Raw genomic sequence first — 26,913 nt, 5'->3', positions numbered from 1 at the left:
ATTTTCAGTTTGGATGAAATGAGAGAAAATTAAAAGGTTAATGCAGAGGATTTTGTGAAAGAAAGAGCACCTTTCGGTAAAATAACGTTTCTGGGATGCCAAAAATGTGTCATAAGCAGCCCCTTGATTATTTCCAGTGAGATAGCTTCTTAATGGGGCCCTCTGCAGTTCAGGAACGTAGGTCTATAGGGAAGTTCCGTTTGTTAACTTTAAGTCCATAGGTGTTTGAACTGATAGTCCTTTGAACTATTAATGGTGAAGAAGGAACTTGAAGAGATACCAATTCATTTCTTGAATGACTGAGTTACTTGGGGAGAGTAGTTATAGATTTTATTAATTGCCTAGGAACTACACAACAAAATTTTAAATGGAGTTTTAAAGATATGCCTATATCCTGAAGTTTCATTCTGAAGTATTCTTTACATAAGAATTTTTACCTGCTTGTTTGTTAGTCTAATAGATTTCAACCTGGGTTGTGGTTATGATACTGAAGTATAATAAATTACTATTAGTTTGAGCTAATTGTGAGAATTGGTCTGAGAGTAGAAATTAATATTTAAAAGTGAGTATTTTTTCAATTAATTTCAGATACCTAAATTTTAGGTACTACTTAATAAAAGCATTTATTGTTTTCTAGGTAATTGGTAATTTTTTAAATAAATGAGAGTTTAAGCTAAACAGTCTTAAAAATGTCTAAGAATGGTGTGAAACATCTAGATTTTTCTCCTATATGTATATTACCTTGAAATAGGGTAATGGTTTTAAGTATAGATGTGCTTAGGAGAGATCCTACCTTCATGTACTAGTAAGAATATTTGTAATTATATTACTTAAAAATAGCTATTTCTAAAAATATTTTATTTTTTAGAGCTGCTGTAGGTTTTTTTGATTAACAAATTTTTTTCATTTTGATTAGGTCCCGTTTATTTTTTTCTTTTGTTGCTTGTTCTTGGATATAAAGGCTAAGAGAGCATTGGCAAACACAAGGCCCATAAAGTTCTTGTCTGCATTTTCTTCTGGGAGTTCAATAGTTCTGTCTCTTACAAATAAGTCTTTGATCAATCTTGAGTTGAGTTTTGTATATAGTGTGATGTAGGGGTCCTCCTTTTTTTTGCAAATGGAGGTGCAGTTTCCCCAACACCATTTGTTGAAGACACTGTTCTTTCCCATTTTTGTTGTCTTTTCTCCCTTATCAAAAATCAATAGGAAGGTTAATTTCTGAGCCCTCAATTCTATTCCATTGGTCTGTATGTCTGTCCTTGTGCCAGTACCAGTATCATGCTGCATTTTTGTTTTGTTTTGTTTTGTTTTAGGAGGAACCGGAGATTGAACCCGGTCCCTCGTACATGAGAAGCAGGCAGTCATCCACTTGAGCTACATCTTCTCCCTGGTACCATGCTGTTTTGACTACTGTGGCTTTGTAATAAGTTTTCAGTTTGGGAAGTGTGAGTCCTCCAACCTCATTCTTCTTTTTCAAGATGGCTTTAGCTATTCAGGGCCCCTCACCCTTCCAAATAATTGTGGTGATTGGCATTTCCCTATCTGGAAGAATGTGGGTATTTTAATTGGGATTGCATTGAATCTATACATTGCTTTAGGTAGTAATGACAATTTAATGATATTTACTCTCTAAGTCCCAGAACACGGAATATCCTTCCACTTATTGAGGTACTCTTTAATTTCTTTTTACAATGTCTTATAGTTTTCTGTATAGAAGTCTTTACATACTTGGTTTATTCCTAGATATTAGATTTACTTGCTATTGTAAGTGGAATTTTTTTCCTTGATTTCTTCTTCCAGTTGTCCATTGCTTGTGTATAAAAGCAATACTGATTTTTGGATGTTGATCTTGTGTCCCGCCACTTTGCTGAATTCTTTTATTATTTTTAAAAGCTTTGTTTTGGATTTTTAAAGATATTCTATTAGTATATGTATGATCATTTATCTGAAAATAGGGAAAGTTTTACTACTTCCTTTCCAATTTGGGTGCCTTTATTTCTTTTTCATGCATAATTTCCTTGGCAAGAGCTTCCAATAAAATGTTGAATAATTGGTAACAGTGAACATCCTTGCCTTGTTCTTTCTCTTAGAGGGGTAGCTTTCAGTCTTTTACCATTAAGCAGGATGTTAGCTGTGGGCTTTTAATATATGCCCTTTGTCATATTGAGGAAGTTTCCTTCTATGCCTAGTGTTCTAAGTGCTTTTATCAAGAAAGGGTGCTGTATTTTGTGAAATGCCTGTCTGTATTGATTGAGAGGATCATGTGTATTTTTTCCTTCATTCTGTTAATGTGGTGTATTATGTTAATTGCTTTTCTTACATTGAACCAACCTTGCATACCAGGGATAAATCCCACTTGATAATGGTGTTTAATTTTTTTACTATGTTGTTGAATTCGGGTTCTTAGTATTTTGTTTAGAATTTTGGTACCTATATCCATAAGAGATATTTTCTATAGTTTCCTTATCTTGTGGTATATTTATTTGACTTTAGTATGAGTGTGATGTTGGCCTCGTAGATTGAGTTACAGTGTTCCCTCCTCTTCAATTTTTTGGAAGAGTTTGAGCAGAATTGAAGTTAACTCTTGGAAGAACTTTATGGACCTTGTGTTTGCCAATGCTTTCTTAGCCTTTATATCTAAAAACAAGCAACAAAAGAATTCACCTATGAAGCTATCTGCTCCTGGGCTTTTCTTTTGTTGGAGGTCAGTCTTTTTACCAGCAATTGGTTTGTTGAGATCTCTATTTCTTCTTTTTCTTTTGTTGTCCTTTTCTTTTCAAGATACATAGATCACAGCAGATGTTACATTAAAAAATATAAGAGGTTCCTTTATACCCCACTCCCTACTCCCCCTTCTATTTCTTCTTGAATCAGTGTAGGTAGTTCGTGTGTTTCTAAGAATTTGTCCTTATCATCTAGATTTTCTAATTGATGGGCATACATTTGTTCATACCATTGATGTACAGTCCTTTTTATTTCGGCAGGGTTAATAGTAATGTTCCCCTTTTCGTTTCTGATTTTTAAAATTTGTGTTCTCTGTCTTTTCCTTTGTCCATCTAGCTAATGGTTTGTCATTTTTATTTATCTTTTCAAAGAACCAGCTTTGGTTTTGTTTCATCTCTCTACCATTTTTGTTTTGTTTTATTTACTATTTTATTTATCTCCACTCTAATCTTTGTTATTTTTTTCTTCTGCTGGCTTTGGATTTAATTTGCTCTTCTTTTTGTACTTCTTCCATTTTTGAGGTTAGGTTTCTGATTTGAAGTCTTTTTTTTTTTTAATTTAAGTATTTAGAGGTATAAAATTCCCTCTCAGCACTGCCTTCATTGCATCCCAAAAGTGTTGGCACATTTAATTTTCATTTTCATTCCTAATTTCTCTCCTGATTTTCTGATTGTCTACCCTCCTTACCACCCATGTTCAACTACTCCCCCTAGATCTTTATCATTCTTATAATAACCCTTTATACCCTTACTACTTTGAGTGAAAATTAACTATTAAAGTTTTTCTCTTCTTTGGTCTATAAGTACCCTGACCGAAAGGAATTTGTGCTTTTAGGCATTGTATCCACAGAACTTGTCTCTCAATAAACTTGAATAACTTAGCTCCCTAACATTCACCAACCGCCCCCCCCCCCGCCCCACTATTCCCTTTAATAGAATAATTGCTTGCATTTTGTCACTCCTCTGTTTCAGAGCCCTAAGAGATTCCCTTACTTTTACCAGAAAAAATTTTAACTTCTTAATATGATTTAAAGGGTTCTTTGTCATCTGTTTCCCTTTTTTTTTTTCAGACTCATTTCCTATCACTTACATACATTTACAGAATTCACATGTTATTGGGCTCTGATACTTACAGCATTACAAACACTGGGCAATCCTGCCTTTTACCTCAGGATCATTACTTCTGTATGGAATATACACTCCACCCTGTTCTGTACATTCCAAAGGATCGTCTTCCTTTTTGAGATTTAATTTAAGCATTGCCTTCTCTGGGAAGCTTTCCCTGAGAAATTAGTTTCTCAAGCCTGTGTGTGCCTCTTAGACATATTATTACATTATAGTATATATTTTTATTGTTACATTATAATCTTGAGGACACAATATCTTTCACCTCTAGCTCTCTTAGTCCTAATTCAGGTAGAGTGTAGATACTGGATAAATGTTTGAATGAATGATACATACAAATTTGAATTTAATTAACTTGGTTGAGGATATCTAATATTTTAATTTTTTAATTGTTGTTCTATACTGACTTTTAATTTATACCTCAAATAGTTTACATTTGATCTGTTTGAACCTCTAAGAGTATTTTATTTTTCGGTTTAACAAACAAAATCCTGGTCACAAATGTTCATAATTTAATTAGTTAAATTAATTTTTTTCTTTTGTTTCCATATTTTCAAGGCCTATTGTGTAACAGAACCTGGAGCGGGTTCTGATGTAGCTGGTATAAAGACCAAAGCAGAAAAGAAGGGAGACGAGTATATTATCAATGGTCAGAAGATGTGGATAACCAATGGAGGAAAAGCTAATTGGTATAGTGTTGAAAACATCTCTGTATTTTGCTTCTTAAGTGCATTGTATTCATGGTCTCCCTTCTGTTCTTCCCATTATTTTTAATCCACCACAATTAAGGTAAGCTATATTCACAGAACTGGAAGGTCCCTAAGAGATTATAGTTAAATGATTTTGAGAAACTATTTATTTTTATAAGCCCCTCTACTGTATTTTCATATTAAGTCCCTGAAGCTTAATCAGCAAAATAAAATAAAAACCCATACTATGGTTGAATCTGGTTAGGAAGACAGATCTCCCTTTACTTGGCTTAGCATCTCTACTCCCAGTCTCCTGAATCAGTACTTCTTGGAACCCCATAAGCCTCTGAGGGAAACTGAAAACTACCAGTATAGCATACCTCTTTGATTTTAAGTACGAAGCAGAGGCAGACTTAAAACTCAGGTTATCATTTAGAAAAAAAAATTTACTTGTATAAAATCTAGAAGGTTTAATATATATAGGTCTAAACATAATATAGAGTTCAACAAAGGATCAAAAATCCTTTCTATAAATATTAACATGTTGAATAAAGACATATTTCATAGCATTCTTTGGAAAAAGATGAGTAAAATTTAGTAACTAAAAGTTAAGTGGGAATCAGCAGTTGGATTTATCATTTTTTCAAGAGCTAATATAATTTCAAGCTGAAGTAATAGAAGTATTGCATTCAATGGGGAAAAATGGTGACAATTCTAGGCAACACATTTTAAGACATGCATTGACAGACTGGAATAAATTCAGAAGCAGCTAAGTATTCTGCATTGGGAATAGCCTAGAAAGCATTCAGTGACGAATAAAGGAGTCAGACTTGGTTATTTTGGAAGAATCTTGGTATGTTTGAAATAACGTATAGAAAGAAAAGCAGACTTGAACTATTGCTTCAGAAAACCAGTTTAGAATTAATGGTTGAAAGTTAGAAAATGCAGAATTTCACTCAACACAAGGGAACAGTAGTGTTGTCTATTATGTTTTTGTTTTGTTTTGTTTTCAGGAGGTACCGGGGATTGAACCCAGGACCTCATACATGGGAAGCAGGCTCTCAACCACTGAGCTCCATCCACTCCCCTATCCATTACATTTTAAGTTGTCATGGAAAATACAGTATTTATCTATCAGTAGGTGTATATGTATAAATAGAGACTTCACACAAGGAGGACTTTTTCGGTGCTTGGAATAATGAACTGCCTCCTCATCAGCAAAATTTCTCATTCAACGTGTATGTTTGGCAGTGCAGTTTTCTGGCACCTGATGTACTGTTCTTGGGGATGAGCCTACCAGGCAGCTATTTTTTTATTTTGTAAAGTGTTTCATATCAATGAATCCCTTATAAGTATCCTACATGTCCAGTATTTTTTTTTTAAGATTTATTTTATTTATTTAGTTCCCCCCCTCCCCCCGTTGTCTGTTCTCTTTGTCTATTTGCTGTGTCTTGTTTCTTTGTCCGCTTCTGTTGTTGTCAGCGGCATGGGAAGTGTGGGCGGCGCCATTCCTGGGCAGGCTGAGCTTTCTTTCGCGCCGGGCAGCTCTCCTTACGGGTGCACTCCTTGCGCATGGGACTCCCCTACGCGGGAGACACCCCTGCATGGCAGGGCACTCCTTGCGCATCAGCACTGCGCATGGGCCAGCTCCACACAGGTCAGGGAGGCCCGGGGTTTGAACCGTGGACCTCCCATGTGGTAGACGGACACCCTAACCACTGGGCCAAGTCCGTTTCCCTACATGTCCAGTATTATTTAGTACTATATCATTATCTTTAAGCAATTAATCATAATATCAGCAAATGATTAAAAAGTGAAGAAAAAAAGTTTAACAAATTGAGAGAAATCGAACATGTAATTATAAGCTTTCATAAACCAAAGAATTGACAAAGTACAACTCTTTGTATGGTAAAGCAAATAGGTAATATATGAAACTAGAAAATACTTTTTACTCTTGTTTATTATTATTAAATGTAACTATAAAGTAAATTATAATTTATTGTTTAAAGCATAGAAAAAAAATTTATTATTTAAGCAGGTCTGTACTTTTAAAAAATTCTTTAATTTAAATTTTTACTGGAGATTTTAATGCTTTTTACTTTTTCCTCCTTGTATTTCATTTCAAAATATTTCTGGGAGAGTTTTTTGGAAGGACAAATCATCAGAAATTCTTAATAATTCACCCATGACAGAAACACTGACAGCACTGCATGAAAAGGACAGTTGTCAGAACACAGAAGTCTCCGTCTCATATTATTTCATATCCCTGTTGCCTTCCTTTCCCGTTGGCTTGTCCCTTAAAGGATAAAGCTAGTTTGGGGGAAGTAGAAATGCCAGTACCAACATGTACATACTTGCTATTTTTATTAATTACCTTGATACAAGAGATTTTTACTTACTTAATATTTACTTATATAATAGTTAAGAAGTAGACGTGAGTTAGAAATCTAGCTCTTAACGTGAAGGTATGTAACTTAGGCAAGTTTTTTAACCTTTTCTTAGTCTTCATTTCCTTATCTCTAAAAGGTAGAAGTAATGGGAAGTGGATGTGGCTCAAGCGATTGGGCTCCCGTCTACCATATAGGAGGTCCAGCGTTCAATTCCCAGGGCCTCCTGGTGAAGGCGAGCTGGCCTCTGTGACAAGCTGACCCACATGTGTGCTGGCCCATGCAGGATTGCTGGACCACAAGGAGAGCTGGCACAGCAAGACAAAAAGAGACACAGAGGAGAGATAATAAGAGACACAGCAAACCAGGGAGCTGAGGTGGTACAATAGCTAGAGTGCCTCTCTCCTACCCTGGAAGGTCTCAGGATCAGTTCCCAGTGCTGGCTAAAGAAAAGACAGGCAGACACAGAAAAGCACACAGCAAATGAACACAAATGAACAAAAAGCAGACAGCGGAGTGGTGGGGGTTATGAATGAATGATTGAATACCTAAATAAATAAAAGGTTGTAATAGTAATTGAGATAGTTTGCCTTCTTTATCTTAATCATATGTGTATGTGTGTATATATTAGGTATTTCTTATTGGCTCGTTCTGATCCAGATCCTAAGGCTCCTGCTAATAAAGCCTTTACTGGATTTATTGTGGAAGCAGATACACCAGGAATCAAGATTGGAAGAAAGGTAAAGTGTATATCAGTAATTAAGGATTCAGATATTTTAATTTGAAATTTTAAACTTGAAAGTTACTATTTCAGTTTCCTTTACTGAAAACATTTTGTTTAGATTAAGTTGAATAAAAATAAAGCTGTGTTTTGATGTTTTCAGGTGAAATGGTCTATAAGAATAGTTATTTCGAGTCATGATGTGAAAGGGTAGCCATTGTAGCTGTAAGGGATAATGAATCAGAAATCAAACTATTATATTTATATGGCCTGCTCAAAAATAGAACCATAGATATTTCAAAGGACTTCCCCACTCTTTCTCTTGTTAGATTGTTACAGCAACCATTCAGGTAGAATAAATGCCATTATGGCCATTTTATGGATTAAATCAGCATAACGAATTGATTACTCAAGGTCTTATACCACTAAGAGAAAAAATCTGAAACTGAGAGATGTGTGAGAATGGCAAAGAGACTTAAATTTGCAAAGGCAAAAAAATTATTTAAGAAAAGGTCATTTAACACATTTGAAAAAGTTTGTATATGAACATGTGGTGATGCAGTTATCAGCATTTAAAATTGACTAAAGAGAAAAGAGTTTAAAAGGTAAATCAATGAAGGAAAGAAATAAAGTCATTAAAGTAGTTCTAGTGAGAGCTAACAAAACATGGTTTAAGATTATAACTCTGAGACTAAGAAGAAGAGACTCAATTCTGTAACGTCAAAAAAATTTTTTGCAAAATGGGTATATAAAAGAGAAAACCTGTTAATGACCAAATGAGGTCTGTATCTAAAGCAAGAGAGGAATTATGGAAGTTAATTAAGAGTTTTTAAAGGATATATTTTCTTCTTCCCAGAGGAGGAGACATACAAATTATCTGGTTGGATATTAGACTAGAGCAGCATAGCATGATCTGTAATGGCTAATTTGAATTGAGTAAGTTTAGCGAACTTCTAAAGCAGACACGATGCATTTATAAATCCCGTTTTATTAAGTCATCAGAATTTCTCTATTTTATCCAAGGCTTTTAAAAATGGAAACCTGTTACTAGTATATAAAAGGGATTATGTCACATAGTGGTTTTTGTTTCTGTTTTGTTGACGTAGCAGGGGCTGGGGATTGAACCTGGGAGCTCATGTGTAGGGAGCGGGCGCTGAACCACTGAGCCACATTGGCCTCCCTGAGTTGGGTTTTTCATTTGTTTTGTTTGTTGTTTTTTGTTTTTTCAGGAGGCACCAGGACCTCCCATGTGGGAGGCAGGCCATCAATGGTATAAGCCACATCTTCTTTCCACTGTCCTAGATTTTTAAAGGTTGAAGACATTCTAGACATTTACTTCATCGTAGTCATTGAATATTGAAACAGATCCAAGTGAAGTAATTTACTCAAGGACACATACTTAAGGCAGAGTTGAGACCAGCACTAAGGTCTTCTAGAAACTTGCCCACTGCAGTTACTGACACTATTTTATATTTTCTTTTAAAAGTGATATTAATTGTATAATACACTTTATTAAATAAAACTAATGTGATTAGTTTTCTATAGAACTAGCATATTAATATATGATTGTATATATAATAAAATTAAAATACATATATAGCTATATTGGCTATATGTTAGTTTTATATTAAAGTAATTATGACAAATTATATATATAATATATAAAACTAATATTTTTGGTAATGGTAACTGCATTATATATATAAATATATATTAAATATATCTAACATAACTAGATGTTACATAATATATATAATAAGTTAGGCAATATATTAATATATAATAGTAAAGTATATATAATATTAAAGTAGCTATAAAACTAATATATATTATATATAAAATTGATATATACTTTGGTAATATTGGTAACTAATAGATTATTAGCGTAAATGCTGAGAATAGTTATGAGTCTCCCAAGCAATTGTTTTGTTTTTATTCGTGTGACTAATGATATTTGCTTTCCTTATTAGGGATGGCTGCTAGAAAATTTAGTTTCACCAATAGAAAGTGTAAATAATCTTACAACTTACACTTTTTTTCCATAGAAAACCCACTTGACTTAATCTTGCTTTTTTCTATTCTCACTTTCTTTTTGCCTACTTTCCTCACATGAAAATGTCTCTAATTCCATAGTCATTTATTACTGAGTACATACTATATATGCTAGGCATCATTCTAGGTATGAGGAATATTTTATGCATCAGTACAGACAAAAATCTCTGCCTTTGGGGTGCTTGCTTTCTAATGAGGAGACAAACAATTATATTGTATGTATTTAAGCATCCTTACGTCTTTTTGAAAGAAATGAATAAAAATTTGTGAAATTTGATGTTTTGTGCTTTAGAAATTATACGATTTGAGATGAGTCCATGAAGGGTTTTGGTTTTAAATGTAATGGGATTTAGGGTGAGTCTGGGAAACAGGCTAGAGTAAAGTGTTTTAGTTAACAATGTTTTTTCATTGTTTGTAATTCAGATGTTCAGGGTACTAGAGTTCATCAACTTCTAAGGAAGACAAAATAAAGGGATGTAGATTACTTTCTGGGACAAACTGTATATGATTGTCGTCATTTCTGTAAAGCTAAAAGTGAATTATTAATGTTAAAGCAAGCAAAGTAAATAATTGTAGTTCTATGTTCCTTGCTTATTAAAAATGAGATCTTAAAAAAAATTTTCCTTAAGAAGAGTCATGATGTCTGAAAATTTATCAAATGATTCAAGAAGTAATGGTAATAATTACACACACAGAAATAAAGCAAATGTGGCAAAATGCTAACAATTAGTGAATCGAGGAAAAGCGTATATAGATATTCATTATACTATCCTTATAATGCTTCTGTTGGTTTGAAATTTTCAAAACAAATTATGGGGGAATATAGACAGTTTAACAGTGTTTTACAAAATTAAACATATACTTACTATATACACAGCAGTCCTGCTTTTACGTGTTCACCCAAGAAAAATGAAAACAAAGAAATGGATGTGAATATTTATAGCAGCTTTATTCATAATTGCCAAAATTGAGTGAATGTGTAATACATCCTTACAGCGGAGAACTACTCATCACTAAAAGAAACGCATTACTGATCATGCAACAACATGGATGACTCTTGAAAGCACCATGCTAAGTTGCAAGTGAGACACCAAATGCTGACTGTATAATTCCATTTATTTGACATTGTGAAGAGAAAAACTCAGTGTAATGTCCTCAAGGTTCTTCCATGTTGTCATAGGCATCCTGACTTCATTTCTTCTTAAAGCTGAATAATATTCCATTGTATGTATATGCCACATTTTGTTTATCCATTCATCGGTTGATGGATACTTGGGTTGTTTACATCTTTTAGCAATTGTGAATAATGCCGCTGTGAACACTGGGATACAAATGTCTGTTCATGTCCCTGCTTTCAGTTCTTCTGAATATATTCCTAGTAGTGAGATTGCCAGGTATTATGGCAATTCTATACTTAGCTTCCTGAGGAACCCACAGACTGTCTTCCACAGCTGCTGTAGTGGCAAAAAAAAAAAAATTTAAATTGATGTTTTTCCAAAGAGGAAATACAAATGGCTAAAGACCACTTGAAAAGATATTCAATATTACTGGTTCTTATTAGTTAAATGCAAATCAAAACTACCATGAGATATCATTTCATGCCTGCTAGAATGGTCCACTATTAAGAAAACAAAACTAGAAGTGCTAGAGAGCATATGGAGAAACAGGAATACTTATTCACTGTTGGTGGAAATGTTGAATGGTACAGTGGCTGTAAAGGTGTGAATAGTAAATATTTTAGGCTTGTAGGCCATACAGTCTGTCATAACTAGTCATTTCTGTCCTTATTGTAAGAAAGCAGCCAAAGGTGATACGTAAATGAATAGTATGGCTATGTTCCATTAAAACTTTATTTACTAAAACAGGTATTGCAAGTCATAGTTTGTTGACCTCTGTTTTAGACAATTACAGAAAGTCATAAACAATGGTTAAAGCAAAACTTGATGCTGGCTTAAAAAATGTTTCTTAAACTTTATCAATTTTCTTCTTAGGAATTAAATATGGGCCAGCGTTGTTCAGATACAAGAGGAATTGTCTTTGAAGATGTGAGAGTGCCTAAAGAAAATGTTTTGATTGGTGAGGGAGCTGGGTTCAAAATTGCAATGGGAGCTTTTGATAAAACCAGACCTCCAGTAAGTTATATGAGTTGATAATCTTCATATGATCTTTTATTTATTATGTTAAGGAAGTAGTTTTATTTTAACATTGTATGTTTGTTCTTTTTTTTCTTAAATGTTTCCTTTTTTAAGGGTAGAGAGATATTGCTACCTTTACCTATCAGAAATGTTCAACTCCCTTACTGCCCGTGTTTATAGAAATTACTGCAGCAAATGTAAAATTGCTGTTATTGCTGGTAGATTTATAGAGAGGTATTGCACCCTTTATCATTCCAGTTGACATATACTTATATCCTCTTTTCAGACTCATCAAGAATATTTCACCTAGTCAACTTTCCTTCGTTAATGTAGAGAAATTGTCTTTTATGTAGGCTATGATTTTATACCCCTCAAATGCCCGCCACTAACCTGTAGTTTGTAAATAATATAAACTCAGATGCTTCTCCCCATCGACCCCATTCTCTTTGTAATAAGCTGAAAGCCATGTTCATTTTGTATAATTATTATTTTAGAATCTTAGACAGATAGCCACATACTGTGTGTTTTAAAGTCAACATAAACTTTTGTTTTTTGAAATGTTAAAATACTAGGTAGCAGCTGGTGCTGTTGGACTAGGACAAAGAGCTTTGGATGAAGCTACCAAGTATGCCCTGGAAAGGAAAACTTTTGGAAAGCTGCTTGTAGAGGTAATTTAAATACTGTGCTTGTTTTGCTTAAAAGAAAATATACTTAATTTCATCTAAATACTTGGAAATTGCTTTTAAATTACAATCTGATCCATTTCTGCTTTGATGACAAGAAGATAATGTGGTCTGTCAGGATGGTTTTTAATTAAAAAGAAGGAAAAAGAACAATTAATATTTACCAAGTATCTCGTGTATAGCTGACACTATTCTCAGCATTTGAAAATGTATTATCTAATTCTTCCAGCAATCCAGTTTGGGTAATATAGGTATCTCCATTTTAGAAGAATTGAAGCTCAGAGAGGTTAAATAATTGTCCGAGGTCACAGAATTTATAAATCAAAGATTCAGGACCTTACTTCATGCTTTTAGATCCTTATTATTTCCCATGTCTTCTTGAGTATCAGATAATTTTAGTTCTAAAGTGTCATGTTTTCCTTGAATTTCCAGAGAAGTTCATAGCAGTTTTTTCTTCAAATATTGGTGCTCCCTCATTTGCTATATTCTCTTCTTCTGCAAGTCCCTATGGGTTGTACAGTGAACCTTCTATATTGCCTTATGTCTGTGGTAAAGAGCAGTTTCTTTGTTCTGTAAAATAGAATCAAAATGTCTCAACAGTGTCAAATTGCTATAAGTTTCTAAATACTTAAACTTGCCTTCTACACCATATACTGGTAAGTTTGCAGACTGGCACTTGTCCACAGACCAAACTTAGATTACAACTGCTCCCTGTCCATTAACCTCAGTTTTATCATTTATCTCTCTATGTTATATCCTAGATAATTTCCTCAGATTTGCTTCCCAATTCTGAAGCTGTGTTTAATCTGCTATTTAGCCCATATGTTGAGTTGTTGCTTTTAAATAAAATTTTATTGACGTATATCATAAACACATGAATATACCATAACCATATATGTATAGTAAAAGTTGTGAATTTATAAAATGAACTTGTATATCATCGTACAAGGCTTCCATACATCACCCCAGCATCAATACCTTGCTATATTGTTCTATTACTACTGATTATAGCCAATATCTTACATTTGGTGTATTTTCCCCCCAGCCCACCCAATTATTAACACCCTGTATTAGTATTATATATTTGTTTTCATTTATCAGAGAATGCTCTCATATTTGTCTTCTTACCCACAGTCCATCATCCACCACCGGATTCCCTGTGTTACACAGTCCATGCTTTGTAGAAACCATTCAAAGTATGCACTCAGTGGCTCCCCTTTTCATCACAGAGTTGTGCTGTTATCACCGTCATCAATTTTAGAACGTTTTCCTTTGAGGTGGGGTTTTTTTAAACACTTTTTCATTTCCAGAAGTTATGTTCTTTTTCACTTCCACCCATTCTTCTTTCAGTGTCCTAGTTTTCAATATACTTTCTCCTTTTGTCGTCTTAATTATATTAAAAACACTTCATTTCTAGTCGCTTTCAGATTTTTTTTCCAGTAATCCATGTTCTTAAGGTGCTTAATCTTTTAGTCTATTCCATCTGCTGTTACGGACATTTATTTCCTTTTCTTTCAATTTTTGCTTGGGAGCTTATATATCTCCATCTGGTGCCTTTTATTCATTGGGTTGTGGAAGCATCTTAGATAGCGGCTTTAGGTTTGCATCTGTCAAGTACCCAGAGGTTTACTCTTCTACAAGCTGTTCTGTACATTACTTTCTCCACTTGGGAAATCCTGTACCACATGGGACATATATATAATCGTTCCATGTTTACGAGACTCTCTTCTTTCTTCTCTCTCTCTCTTTTTTTTTTTTCTTTTTTAAGCTCCCACACACAGAATACAGGGTAAGAGATAAGTTTCCTTATGGCATTCCAGTCAGGATGAGCAGAGTTGTGTAGTTCTCTTTTTCAAAAGAGAAGCTCTTTCCTGCAGTGAATCCCATTTGCTGCTTCTCGTCTTGTTCATGTTCACAACCACGACTTCTGTTCTTATGTAATTATTAAAATTCCAGCTCCTATCCATTGGACCCAAATCTGAGTCTGATTTTTCATTCCCTTTGTTATCGCTTCTCAATCAGAATTTCCTCTTAGAGACACTTAGAGATTTCTGTTTATTTCCTTTGATTGTTTTCTCATTCTTTTTTTTTTGGTCAAGAATTACATTTGTGTTTGAGGCCAGTGGAGCGTCTGTGTTAGCTCATTCATGTTGCTAGAAGTTGGTGTATACATTTTACTAAATTTTAGTTTAGCTTAATTATAAACAGATAACAACCATAAATGCTCCTCAGTGAAAATTTATCATTTTCCAGGTCCTCCTTACCAAGTATCTGATAATAATTCTTAGTTGGGTTGTTCTACAACTCAATTTGTAAGTTTTTCCTTTACCTATGCCTTCTTGTAGCTTCTGAAGTTTATTTTCTATGTTTTTATCATATGCACCATGCCTCATGTTCCTTATTTGTACAGAGAAATCATTGTTTCTAGAGCAGTCAATATTTGTCATTCAATTCCTATAAGATTTGCTCCTCTCTTAATTACCCTGCAGATGTAGGTTGATTGCCTTTTTAGTTAACAGTGTAGTGGAATGATGCCATAACTCCCTGAAATCCCTTTACCAGGTGGTCCCAATTTGTGTGCTTTTTGCAACCCCAATTTTTAGAGCCCATGTTCTCAAGCATTGTTGTATAGCATTGTGAAAGTTAGAGGAGTCATTTCATACTTAGAGTCCTAACTTAATTTATTTAGCCAGTTCATGTCTGACGTTGGGAGGTATACAACAGTATATCACCACATACTCATCTGTGTTTTCATGCACAAATTTAGAACCAAAAGTGAAAATTAGTTAAATTTTATTTTTTATTTTTCAAAGATTTATTTATTTCTCCCCACTCCTGCCCAGTAGCCACATGATTCTTTTTTTTTTTTTTTTTTTTTTTTTTTTGAGGTACCCGCTGCTGGGTATTGAACCTATACCTTATATGCGGGAAGCTGGCACTCAATCACTGAGCCACATTGGGTCCCTGACTTGGGTTTTTGTTTGTTTTCCTTGTTGTTCGTTTCTTCAGGAGACACTGGGAATTTCACCCAGGACCTCCCATGTGGGAAGCGGGCCCTCAACGGCTTGAACCACAACCGCTCCCAGAAATGGGTCTTTTATGCCTTTGTTCTTCCCCCAAAGATCCTTGGTGATAGCTCTTTCACTTCTCTACTTCACCAAAGAATTCACCCCTGATCACCCTATCTAAAATATCACCTTCAATCTTAACTACCAATCCTCCTTTTTTTTTCCTTCATAACTCTTATCATTACCTGGCATTATACTATAAATACATCTATTTTTCTCCCCTCACTCCCTCACTAGAATGTGAGCTCTACACAAGCAGGAAATTTCTGTTTTTGGAAACCTTTTTACTCTCAACACTTAGAGTATATTTTGCATTATGAACTTCTCTTTCTTTCACTCACCAAATAGTAATTGATTGCCTAGTGTATTAAACATTAATAATAGGGTACTTTCTCTATACCCTATTCGAAGTACTTTACATGTATTTACTCTTTTCATCCTTAAAACCAAACTGAGGATTAGATACTCTTATTCCCATGTAACATATAAAATAATTAGGCCCAGCTAATAAAATGATGGAATCAAGATTTGAGCTCAAGAAATCACTTAGTGAAAGATCCTGTACTCTTTACGTGTGGCATGTGCTCTTTCCAGGGATAGAAGAGAAATTTGACAGTGTATTCCCTTAGGAACCTTTACCCTTATTTTGGAGATGAGTTACTTTTCATAAAACAAATGTAGCATAATATAAGATTAAGTTCCACAATAAGAGCTACAGCCTGGGTTATAGAAATCAAAAGGAGAGCAATTATCATGGGCCAGACACATTATAGGGAATCTGAGAGGTGTTTAGAATAATGTTTCTCAAAATGTGAGCTGAAAACCAAGTGAATCAGACTCATTGAGAGTACTGGTTAAAAACACTTAAACCTGGGCCCACCTCTAGATCTTTTGAATCATTCTTTCAGGGAGATGTGTAAAAATCTTCAGATTTTTAAAATTATATACCAGATTGCAAAGACCTTTATGAGCCATATTTTAGCAATATGTATCAAAATTTGTACCTTTGGAACCACCTTGATATGTTTACTCTACAGATCTATTCCATATATTTTTCCTTTAGATATACTCCCATAAGTGCACTCTGACGTATGAATAGGTTTTTCCTTTGGGCTATAGAAACAATCAAAATGTTGATCATCCAAACTGTAAAAAAGCATAAGGAAGTTCTTTATGTATTATTATAGAAAGCACTTTTAGAATGTTGAGGCTCTCTCTGTGTAGAGGAACCTGCACCAAATCTTGGTGTATATTTCTTTCTCCCACTTCTCAGCAAGCTCTGTTCCTTCCACCATTTTCCAAATAAATTCTTTTTACTGGCCTAACTAAAAAAAAAAAAAAAAAGAAATGAAGACCATCTATATGGTAGCCTCACATATTTCTAAAGAAATAGGAGACACTAAGTATGTATTTTCTTCTTCTGTATATGTAAAATATCTCTGGGAGGATATAAAAGAAACTGATAACATTGGTTATCTCCTGGAAGAGAGATGTGGAAGATGGAGGGCTGTGGATTTAGAAGTAGGAGGGAAACTTTTCACTGTATTTATTTATACCTTTTGGGTTTGAACTTAGAGATATATTACCTATTCAAAAAATAATATGAAATTTTAAAAAATAGAATAAGTTGCTTAGAAGATTGGGAACCATTCAGGCAAGTAGAAATAAGGGAGGATATTACTCATCTTGTTCTGCATAGGAGTTATATTCACATTGGTTAATCATGCTCCCTATAAGTCCTAATTACCATGCCAGTCTCAAGCAACTTAACACATTCTAAAGTAATGTAACCAGGCGTATGTTACTTAATTGACATATATAGTAACTGTATGCATTGATCAGAGCAACGTTTTTTAATTTTTTTATGATTTTGGTCACAACTAATAGAATTTGTAGTTTTTATAAACTCTTAATGTTCAAATCCATTTCAATATTACCTACTACACAAAGGCCCTTTCTTATCATGTTAGTATTCATGGTTCTTAAATTCCTATAAGACTTCTTTTTTTGAGGTACCAGGGCTGGGAATTGAACCCCACACCTTGTATGTGGGAAGGTGCTCAACCACTGAGCCACATTGGCTCCCCTGAGTTGGTTTTATCATTTGTTTGTTGTTTGTTTGTTATTATTTTCAGGAGGAACTGGGGACTGAACACAGGACCTCTCATTTGGGAAACAGGTTTTCAACTGCTTGAGACACATCTGTTCCCCAAAACTTCTTTCAGTGTACACGTTTTTTTAAGATTTATTTATTTATTTCTCTCTCTCTGTCCATTTGCTGTGTGTTCTTCTCTGTCTGCTTGTATTCTCATTAGGCGGCTCTGGGTACTGATCCTGGGACAGCCTTGAATGGGAGAGAGGTGCTCATTCTCTTGTGTCGCCTCAGCTCCATGATCTTCTCTGTCTCTTATTGTCTCTCCTCTGCGTCTCTTTTTGTTATGTCATCTAGCTGTGCCAGCTTTCCACATGGGCCAGCACTCCTGCGCAGGGCAACGCTCTGTGTGGGCCAGCACTCCATGTGGGCCAGCTCTCCGCTTGGGCCAGTTTGCCACACAAGCCAGCTTACTTTCACCAGGAGGCCCTGAGAATCAAACCCTGGACCCTCCTATATGGTAGACAGGAGCCCAATTGCTTAAGCCACATCTGCTTCCCAATGTATACTATTTTAATGTGCATGTTCCATTGTTCCATATTCAGTGTAGAATAATTTAGAAAATACATGTAAGTAAAAATAAGTAATAAAATTCATCCATAATCTCACTGCCCAGAGATAATTACAGTGAACATTTTGCTCTGTATGCTCACTCACCATGAGTACATTTTTCCAAACCAGTAACCTACCATACAATAAATAGTTTGAATTTTTCACATAACAATATATTGTAAAGATACTTCAACCTGTAATATATCTTAGCCATATAACTCATATAATACTATCTCTTATTAAAAATATATGCCTTGTGTCTCCTATTTGATTTTTTAAATTTTATTTTGAAAGAAGCTTTAGATTACATAAATGTTACATCAGAAATATTCCTTTTTGATTCTGAGTCACAAGCTGATAAGAAGCATCTTTTATTTGTCCTTGTTATGGCACTCCCCTTCCCCTGTCAGCATCTAACAAAATGCCATGTTAGTTTTCTCTGTAGCAATTTCCTCTAAAAAGTTCTAATGGACGCTCAGAAGAACTCATAAGTTTTATGGTACTTTTGCCCAAAATGCATAATCTCATTCCAGTAATGAGAAAACATTAGACAAACCCACGTTGAGGGTGTTCTACAAAATAACTTACTTATGTCAGTTGGCATGCTTTTAAGCTTTTTTCTTTCTTTAATTCTAGCACCAAGGGATATCTTTTTTGCTTGCTGAAATGGCGATGAAAGTTGAGCTAGCTAGAATGAGTTACCAGAGAGCAGCTTGGGAGGTTGATTCTGGTCGCCGAAATACTTATTATGCCTCTATTGCAAAGGCATTTGCTGGAGATATTGCAAATCAGGTAGCTTCTGACGCTGTGCAAATTTTTGGAGGCAATGGATTTAATACTGACTATCCTGTAGAAAAACTCATGAGGGATGCCAAGATTTATCAGGTAAGGTTAAAAATGTTTTTGTTTTTTAGGGAATAGAATATTTGTAAGTGATAGGATAGATTTCTCATTATTTAGGGACTTTATGCTACTAGTAATTAAATGACTATGATTACAGAGGCTGTGAGCCCAAGTTTTTAGAAATAAATAGCACACGGAAGAATCTTACTTTTGATTAAGCATATACCTTAAGAGATAACAGGCTGAGGAAAGTAATGATAGAAAGACACATATTATGTCTTGATCAGCCTTTGAGTTTCAACATCTTAGCTAATAGTATATACCTTTTGCTCTCCTAAGAGTATGCAGTACATTCAATATTAATTAAATTATTTTGTTTCTTACCTGACAATTAATGAATTCATTGAAACCATATTTGGAGTCAACATCAGAAGTTAATATCTATATATATGAACTCATGCTATAAATTATATTGGTGGTTAGAAAAATGTAGAGAAAGTAGTATTTCAATAAAAAAGATATAAACGTGTGCTTTCCAGTGACTTAAGGTAATTACAGCTTATGCCCCTCACTACCTCATCCCTTGATACCCCTCCCCCTGGACCTCACCCCATACTGCAAATTATTTGACAAATCCAGTTATTTGAAATCTGGAGTAAGATCACAGATTCCTAGAGTCAGAAAGAATTTTAGATGTAGTGCAGCCTCCTCCTCCTCTCTTCAACTTAGACATGGAAACCAAAGATAAAATTTGTGCCTTATCCCAAGTTATAAAATCACAGGATTATCTGGTGATATTATATTGGAATCTAAAATTATTATATCATTACTGTTATTATCAAGCATGTAACTCTTCACTGTCATCTAGAAAATAAACTAACAAATAGCTACAGTTAGAAGTTTAAACTGGAAATGAGGAATATCTCAGTCAAGAAAAACAAATCCTTACAACGTGTTATTCGTCAGCAACTCTTTTGATGACAAGATAAAAAAAGAAAAATTAGGTATAAGAGTAGAACAGAGAATGACTGGAGTTAGAAAGAGTATAGCTGACAAGTCGTAAAGAATTATTCAAAAAAGTTGGATAAATATTTTGGAAACTTCCTAAACTTTAGTTTTTCTAAACATTTTGCAATATCAATATTCTTTTATTTGGTGCTTTTAAGACCCTCCTCCAAATTTTGGTAAATGACTTTTAATAATACTTTAATCCTTATACAGAATTAAATATTTTCAAATGTTTTAATTCTTACTGCTAAAGCGAATACCAAGAAATTGGATTGCTTTAAAGAACAAGAATGTATTAGCTCATGGTTTTGAGGTTAAGAGAAGTTCAAAACCAAGGTGTCAGCGAGATGATGCTTTCTCCCAAAATATGGTGGCATTATGTGCCTGGCTGCCAGTGATCCGTGGTCCTTAGCTTTCCGGTCACATTGCAGTGCACATCTGAGTTCCATTGACTTTCACCTTCCCTCTGGCTTCTCTCTGTGATCTTCCCAATAAGTTGTTCAGGAATAGGATTAAGATCAAACCTGATTCAGTTGAGCCTCACCTTAACTGAAGTAACCTCATCAAAAGGTTCTTCTTTATGATGGGTTCACACCTACAAGAATGGATGAAGTGTAGGAATGTCTTTTCCTGGGGTAGATAGCTGTAGCGGGTATCACAAAATGAGGTTTGGAAATCACAGTAGGCTAGACCCTACTTATGTTTTGATTCAGTGTGATATTACAATGAAGCTTACATTACTCAAAATACCAAGTATGCATCTAGGTGAGTTGTACTGAAGCTGTTGAACCTACTTTTATTTTTCATTCCAGATTTATGAAGGTACTGCACAAATTCAAAGGCTTATTATCGCCCGTGAACTCATTGGCAAGTATAAAAATTAAAGTCATGGTGAACATGATCCACTATTGAAGCTCCAGAAAAGGGAGAGCGTTAAGGTTTTTCCCCAGTGAAATTTAAAAATAAGTGCTCTTATGCCAAACCTTTGCAACTGATTCTAATTGTAAGTTTGTACTTTCATTTTACTTATGACTTGCCTTTTCTGTAATAAATGTGGTATTAAATTATGTGTTCTCCTCAGTTTCAATGTACTTGAATTACCTTAACCTAGAAAAATAATTTGTTTTGTCATTTTGACCTCTTAAAATTGATTTAGCAGAAGTGGATGTGCCTCAAGTGGTTGAGTGCCTACTTCCCACATGGGAGTTCTAGGTTCAGTTCCCAGTGTCTCCTAAAAATAAACAGTAGTCAAACAAATGAAAACCAACTTAGGGGAGCTAATGTGGCTCAGTGGTTGAGCACTGGCTTTCCACATACAAGGTCCGGGGTTCACTGGCCCCAGTACCTTAGAAAAATTTGATTTAGCAAAAATACCTTGGAATTTCAGCATTTTTCCAATGCCAGGCATGTGAGCTCATAAAAGTATTCAGAATGTTCTAAAATTTGCATTGAGAAAATACTGTAGGATTTGGATGCCATCAGATAATTCTCCAGTGACTTTAGAAACTTATTGATATTGTATCAGAGGAGTTCATTTTATTACAAATTGGAAAGCATTTGCTTTCAATTTTGCATACCAATAAAAAAGTTGATGTTCATATTCTCTAATTATATACATCTCCCAGAAGTTAAATCTTGTTTAATTCTGAGCCTACATTTCACTTGCCTTATTTAAAACAAATCAATAAAGCTTACCTGAAATTATTTTTATATGACTCCACTGGTCTGTAGGCAGCCTTTGGTCTGTTATACATGGTGTCATTTGATGTTTTCACGTGCATACATTCTGAAAAAGAATTAAAATAAAATTGTCTACTGAATGCGTATTAGTGTATCTGAGTATATTCTTTCCAAGAATTTTTATTTCTTCATGCTAATAATAGGTCCTTGATGTATTTTTTTGTGGTTTAAAAAAAAGTCATGTTTTGATTTAGAATTCCATAAAGTACCTTCTTATTTTTCATTAGAGACTGTTAACCTCAGAAAATAAAAATATCAAGTAATGTGTAGGGAACAAATTTTGTGAATTTAATATTTCTTTGCAATCTTAACCATCAAATGCTGCTATAATCTGTTAATAGTAAATTTCCCAAACAAAAACCGAATTATTTACAAAAATGGAATTTATTTTTTAAAAGATTTATTTATTTACCCGCCTCCTCCTCCCCTCGCCCCCCGCAGCTTGTTTTGCTGTCACTTCTCTGTGTCCATTCACTGCATGTTTTTCTGTGTCTGCTTATCTCCCTTTGTTCTGTCATCTTGCTGCGTCAGCTCTCCATGGTACGCAGGCCAGGTTGCCTTTACAAGGAGGCCCTGGGACAAGAACCCAGGGCCTCCCATATGGTAGATGGGAGCCCAATTGATTGAGCCACAGTCACTTCCCCCAAAATGGAATTTAAATAACTGTTTTCTTCATGTTCAATAATTGAATTATATTGTATTGGTATATTTAGAGATTGGTAAGGAGATTGAGAGGCTTCTTAAATTGGGCATTACATAGAAATAACAAATAAAATATATGTATTTCAAATACAGATTTGAATTTGTAATACACAATTCCAAAAATTTATGTATAATTCTAAATATAAAGCTTGTAGGCATGATATAAATATACTCCAAATCCATGCAATGAAAATATTTATTAAAGAACTCTGAAAAGAAGTATAAAGCAATTCTATCATTTTATGTCAATTAAGACTTTGGCCACAGGTAATAATTTAACTTAAGATATCTTATGCAAAAAGGCAGACAAATTGAACAAATATTTAAGTACATAAAAGTGCCTTATGATTCTGAAGGGCAGGGATGGGACCAGCTTCAGGAAGATTCTAATACCAGAATCCATGAAATAGTGCCTTTTTCTACCTCTCAACTCTGCTTCTCTCTATATTTGTTTCATTCTTTCTTGCTCTGTAGGCTGTCTGATTCTGCATCCTTGACCCCATGATTGCATACGATCTCAAGGAAGTATGTTTATATATTTCCCACCACTTAAATTGACTGATGGGGGCCATTCCTGCCAGGAAGGGTAGGTAAGGTCATGGACAACGTACATGATTGTTGGTTGCATACATTTCTAAATTGGAAGTTCCTAGAAAATGCACAGTTTTGTAAAAGATCTGATATATTTTATGCTAATTTTAATAAATGTTTCACATATTTACTAGAGTTATCAATTTACATAGAGAAGAACTTCTTCCAAGTTACCTATAAATAAAAGAAAAGGGTTCTCCACAGCTTTCAGAATTATAGCCATCATTTCAATACATTACCCAGGATGACAGAATAGAACAAAAGGTCTTTGACGATTAAAGGCTACCACAGGCAATAATGGTTATTTATTTATTTATTCATTTATTTACTTACTTATTTCTCTCCCCTTCCCTGCCCCTATCCTGGTTGTCTGTTCTCTGTGTCTGTTTGCTGCATCTTTGTCCGCTTCTGTTGTTGTCAATGGCATGAGAATCTGTGTTTCTTTTTGTTGTGTCAGCTCTCCGTGTGTGCGGGTCAAGGAGGCCCGGGGTTTGAACCGCGGACCTCCCATGCGGTAGACGGACGCCCTAACCACTGGGCCAAATCTGCCGCCAGTGTTTTTAATAAACATGTGAAAGATTTTATTTAACTCATTAACGAATGAGGAAACTAAAATTGTTACAACTGGTACAAAGGAGAATTTCAAGAACAGACATATATATGCAATCAGATAAGCTTAAAGAATTTCCTAATAGGGATAAAATTGGCTAATATCAAATGGGGTGAGGAAATCTAATGGAGGTATCTTTTCTACAGTGCTGGAATCTGTTATATAATAGTTCATGGTTCATTTGCATTTCTCTCTTTTCCACAGTTTACTACAGAATTGTGAAAGAGTATAGTCAATAGACAATCAAAGGTACCTATCCTCTCAGATAATTTCCAAAGGATCCATTAGCTAATACATAGCACTCCACTGAAAGGATACCGGTCATCTTTTTTGGCCATTTCCAAGTATTTCACAATGTGTCTTCCTTGTTATAATCTACCAAGATTATTCTTGGTCACAAAAAGCCCAGCCTTAGGTTTGGTCTGATTATTTATGGAACTGCAGCAAGTCTGTTATATGTAGGTCTCCTTGAATTTGCTCTTTAAATCTAGAGCCAGGTGACATTGAACAATTACTAAGACCACAGGATTAACTTTTATCTGGAAATTGAGAAGATCTTCCTCTTATATCCATAAAAATAGAACATTACACCTACATCAACAATATTCCAAGCATATAACCATGATTGAATTTCGTCTGCTGGGTCTTAGGTCAGCAGATAACTTTCATAAAAATATCTGCTTCCAGACTTAAAAGAGTTCTAGAAATCCTGACTCAGTTCACTGGTATGGTCTGAAATTTGTCTATGCTATGTGAGGTTTGCAGGCTTGTACCCAAGTGTCTACTCTTTGAAACATCAATAGTTCAAAGCACCTTGGGCTTTCCATGAGATTCTGAGACTGTCCTTTCTGGAAGACACAAACTTTGGCCTATAACTTATTGCAGAGCCTTCAGGGAAGCATCAGAGTAAAATAGAAACTATCTGTAGCTGATCAAGACTGAATGGCAGGAAGCAGATGTGGCTCAGTTGACAGAGCATCCGTCTTCCATATGGAGGGTCCAGGGTTCAATCCCCAGGGCCTCCTGACCTGTGTGGTGAGCTGGCCCATGTGCAGTGCTGCTGCCACGTGCAAGAAGTGCTGTGCCATGCAGGGGCATCCCCACATGCAAGGAGAGCCGCCCCATGTGAAAAAAGCGCAGCCCACCCAGGAATGGCGCCACACACATGGAGAGCTGACACAGCAAGATGACGCAACAAAAAAGAGACGCAGTTTCCCAGTGCCACGGGATAATGAAAGCAGACACAGAAGAACGCATAGCAAATGAACACAGCAGACAACAGAGGTGGGGGTGGGATGGGACAGGAATAAATAAAAATAAATCTTAAAAAAAAAAGTCTGAATTGCTAGGGAAGCCGATGTGAGTAAAGTGATAAGGCCTCCACCCACCATATGGGAGGACCCAGGTTCGATCCCTGGGGCTGCCTGGTGAAAAAGAAGAGAAAGCATGTTTATGTAGTGAGCCAGTGCCCGCGTGGTAAGCTGAGTGCCCATGTGGCAAGCTGAGTGCCCATGTGGATGCCCACGCAGCGAGCTGAGTGCCCACATGAGTGCCCATGTGGTGAGCCAAGTGCCCGTGTGGCAAGCTGAGTGCCCACACGAGTTCCCACATGGTAAGCCAGTGTTCGCATGGTGAGTCAATGCCCATGAAGTGAGCCAAGTGCCCACATGAGTGCCCGCGTGGTGAGCCAGTGCCTGTGCGGCAAGCCGAGTGCCTGCACAGCAAGCTGAGTGTATGGTGAGCCAATGCCCATGCAAGTGAGTCACGCGGCAAGATGATAATGCAAGAACAGAGAGACGAAGGGGAGAGTCAAGGTGAAGCACAGCAGAGACCAGGAACTGAGGTGGCACAGCTAACAGGGAACCTCTCTCCACATCAGAGGTCCCTAGGGCCGAATCCTAGAGGAGAAAGATGAGAAGAGAAGACAAAAAGAGAAATAGATAAAGAAGATCACACAGTGAATGGACACAACAAAAACAGCAGAGTGGGGGGAGGGGAAGGGGAAGAAGAAAATTAAAAAATAGAATTTCTTAAAAAGAACTCAATGACTATAATTAACTTATTACCATGTCCAATATCAGAATAAAAGAATAAGTTCTCTATTACAGCACATATATAACTATTTCATAAAAATTAGACCAGTTTCCCCTGAGGGAACAAGAAATTGATAAATCTCCAGTATCTTCTGAAGTGTACAATCCCAGGTATTTTATATTAGTAACTTTACTTACACAAATTTAATCTAGGGAAGACTGAGTGACTTCTGATTAATTTGTTTACTTTTCCTATGACATGGTGACAATATTATTGAGATAATTTTTTAAAATGTAAAGATAATGGTCACAAAAAAAATTAAGAAAAATGGAGCATATGAAACAAACCTAATTTCTAACATCTCCCTTTTCATAAGGTGAAAGAATAAACTTTAGTGATTTCCAGGGGCCCTTCAGGAAATTTTGAAGATAGTTTTAAGTGTAAAATATTCTGACATTTTAATTTTTCTAAATTCAAGATTTGACCTAGGAAAGAAAAAAATCAAAAGAGATTTCAGACAGTTTAATCACTTGATTAAGATAGGATCGTAAGTGCCTAAGAAATTAGTTAACATTTGGTTACCTATTTAATTAAGGAGACAAAAATACTTAAAAATAAGCACAGAATATGGTGATACATTGGAAAAATGCAATTAATGTAACTTGTAGACTATAGTTAACAGTAATATTGTAATATTTTTGTAGCAAAGACAAAGAAGGTAATATATCAATGCTAAAGATCAGAAAAAATATGTAATGCTTACATAATTTGTTAAGCTGTCTTTTTTCTGTTATTTTATTTTTTGAAGTTGAAATAAAGTTTACTTTAAAATTAAAAAGGGAAGCAGATGTGGTTCAAGTGATAGACCATCCATCTACCATATGGGAGGTCTAGGATTCAAACCCAGGGCCTTCTCACCCGTGTGGTGAATTGGCCCATGAGCAGTCCTGATGCGCACAAGAAGTGCGGTGCCACACTGGGGTGTCCCCCACATAGGGGAGCCCCACGTGTAAGGAGTGTGCCCCACAAGGAGAGCCACCCCACATGAGAAAAGAGCAGCCTGCCCAGGAGTGGTACCACACACATGGAGAGCTGATG

At 35.3% G+C, this 26,913-nt stretch overlaps 1 protein-coding gene across 1 annotated transcript in view; it reads left to right on the top strand.

Annotated features, from left to right (window-relative positions):
- ACADM (acyl-CoA dehydrogenase medium chain) overlaps positions 1-21,964 on the top strand; it is a 28,563-nt gene extending 6,599 nt beyond the window's left edge. The window contains exons 7-12 of the mRNA XM_004482911.5: positions 4,407-4,537; positions 7,556-7,664; positions 11,689-11,829; positions 12,405-12,500; positions 18,924-19,172; positions 20,951-21,964. Coding sequence (XP_004482968.1) covers positions 4,407-4,537; positions 7,556-7,664; positions 11,689-11,829; positions 12,405-12,500; positions 18,924-19,172; positions 20,951-21,022 — 798 coding nt within the window. The 3' untranslated portion in view covers positions 21,023-21,964. The remainder of the gene's footprint in view (positions 1-4,406; positions 4,538-7,555; positions 7,665-11,688; positions 11,830-12,404; positions 12,501-18,923; positions 19,173-20,950) is intronic.
- Positions 21,965-26,913: the final 4,949 nt, after the last annotated feature.

Source organism: Dasypus novemcinctus, chromosome 9 (assembly GCF_030445035.2).
Source record: "Dasypus novemcinctus isolate mDasNov1 chromosome 9, mDasNov1.1.hap2, whole genome shotgun sequence".
In the NCBI taxonomy this organism is placed as follows: Eukaryota; Metazoa; Chordata; class Mammalia; order Cingulata; family Dasypodidae; genus Dasypus; species Dasypus novemcinctus.
Note: the sequence above shows the minus strand (reverse complement) of the source record. Positions and strands in the feature narration are given on the sequence as shown.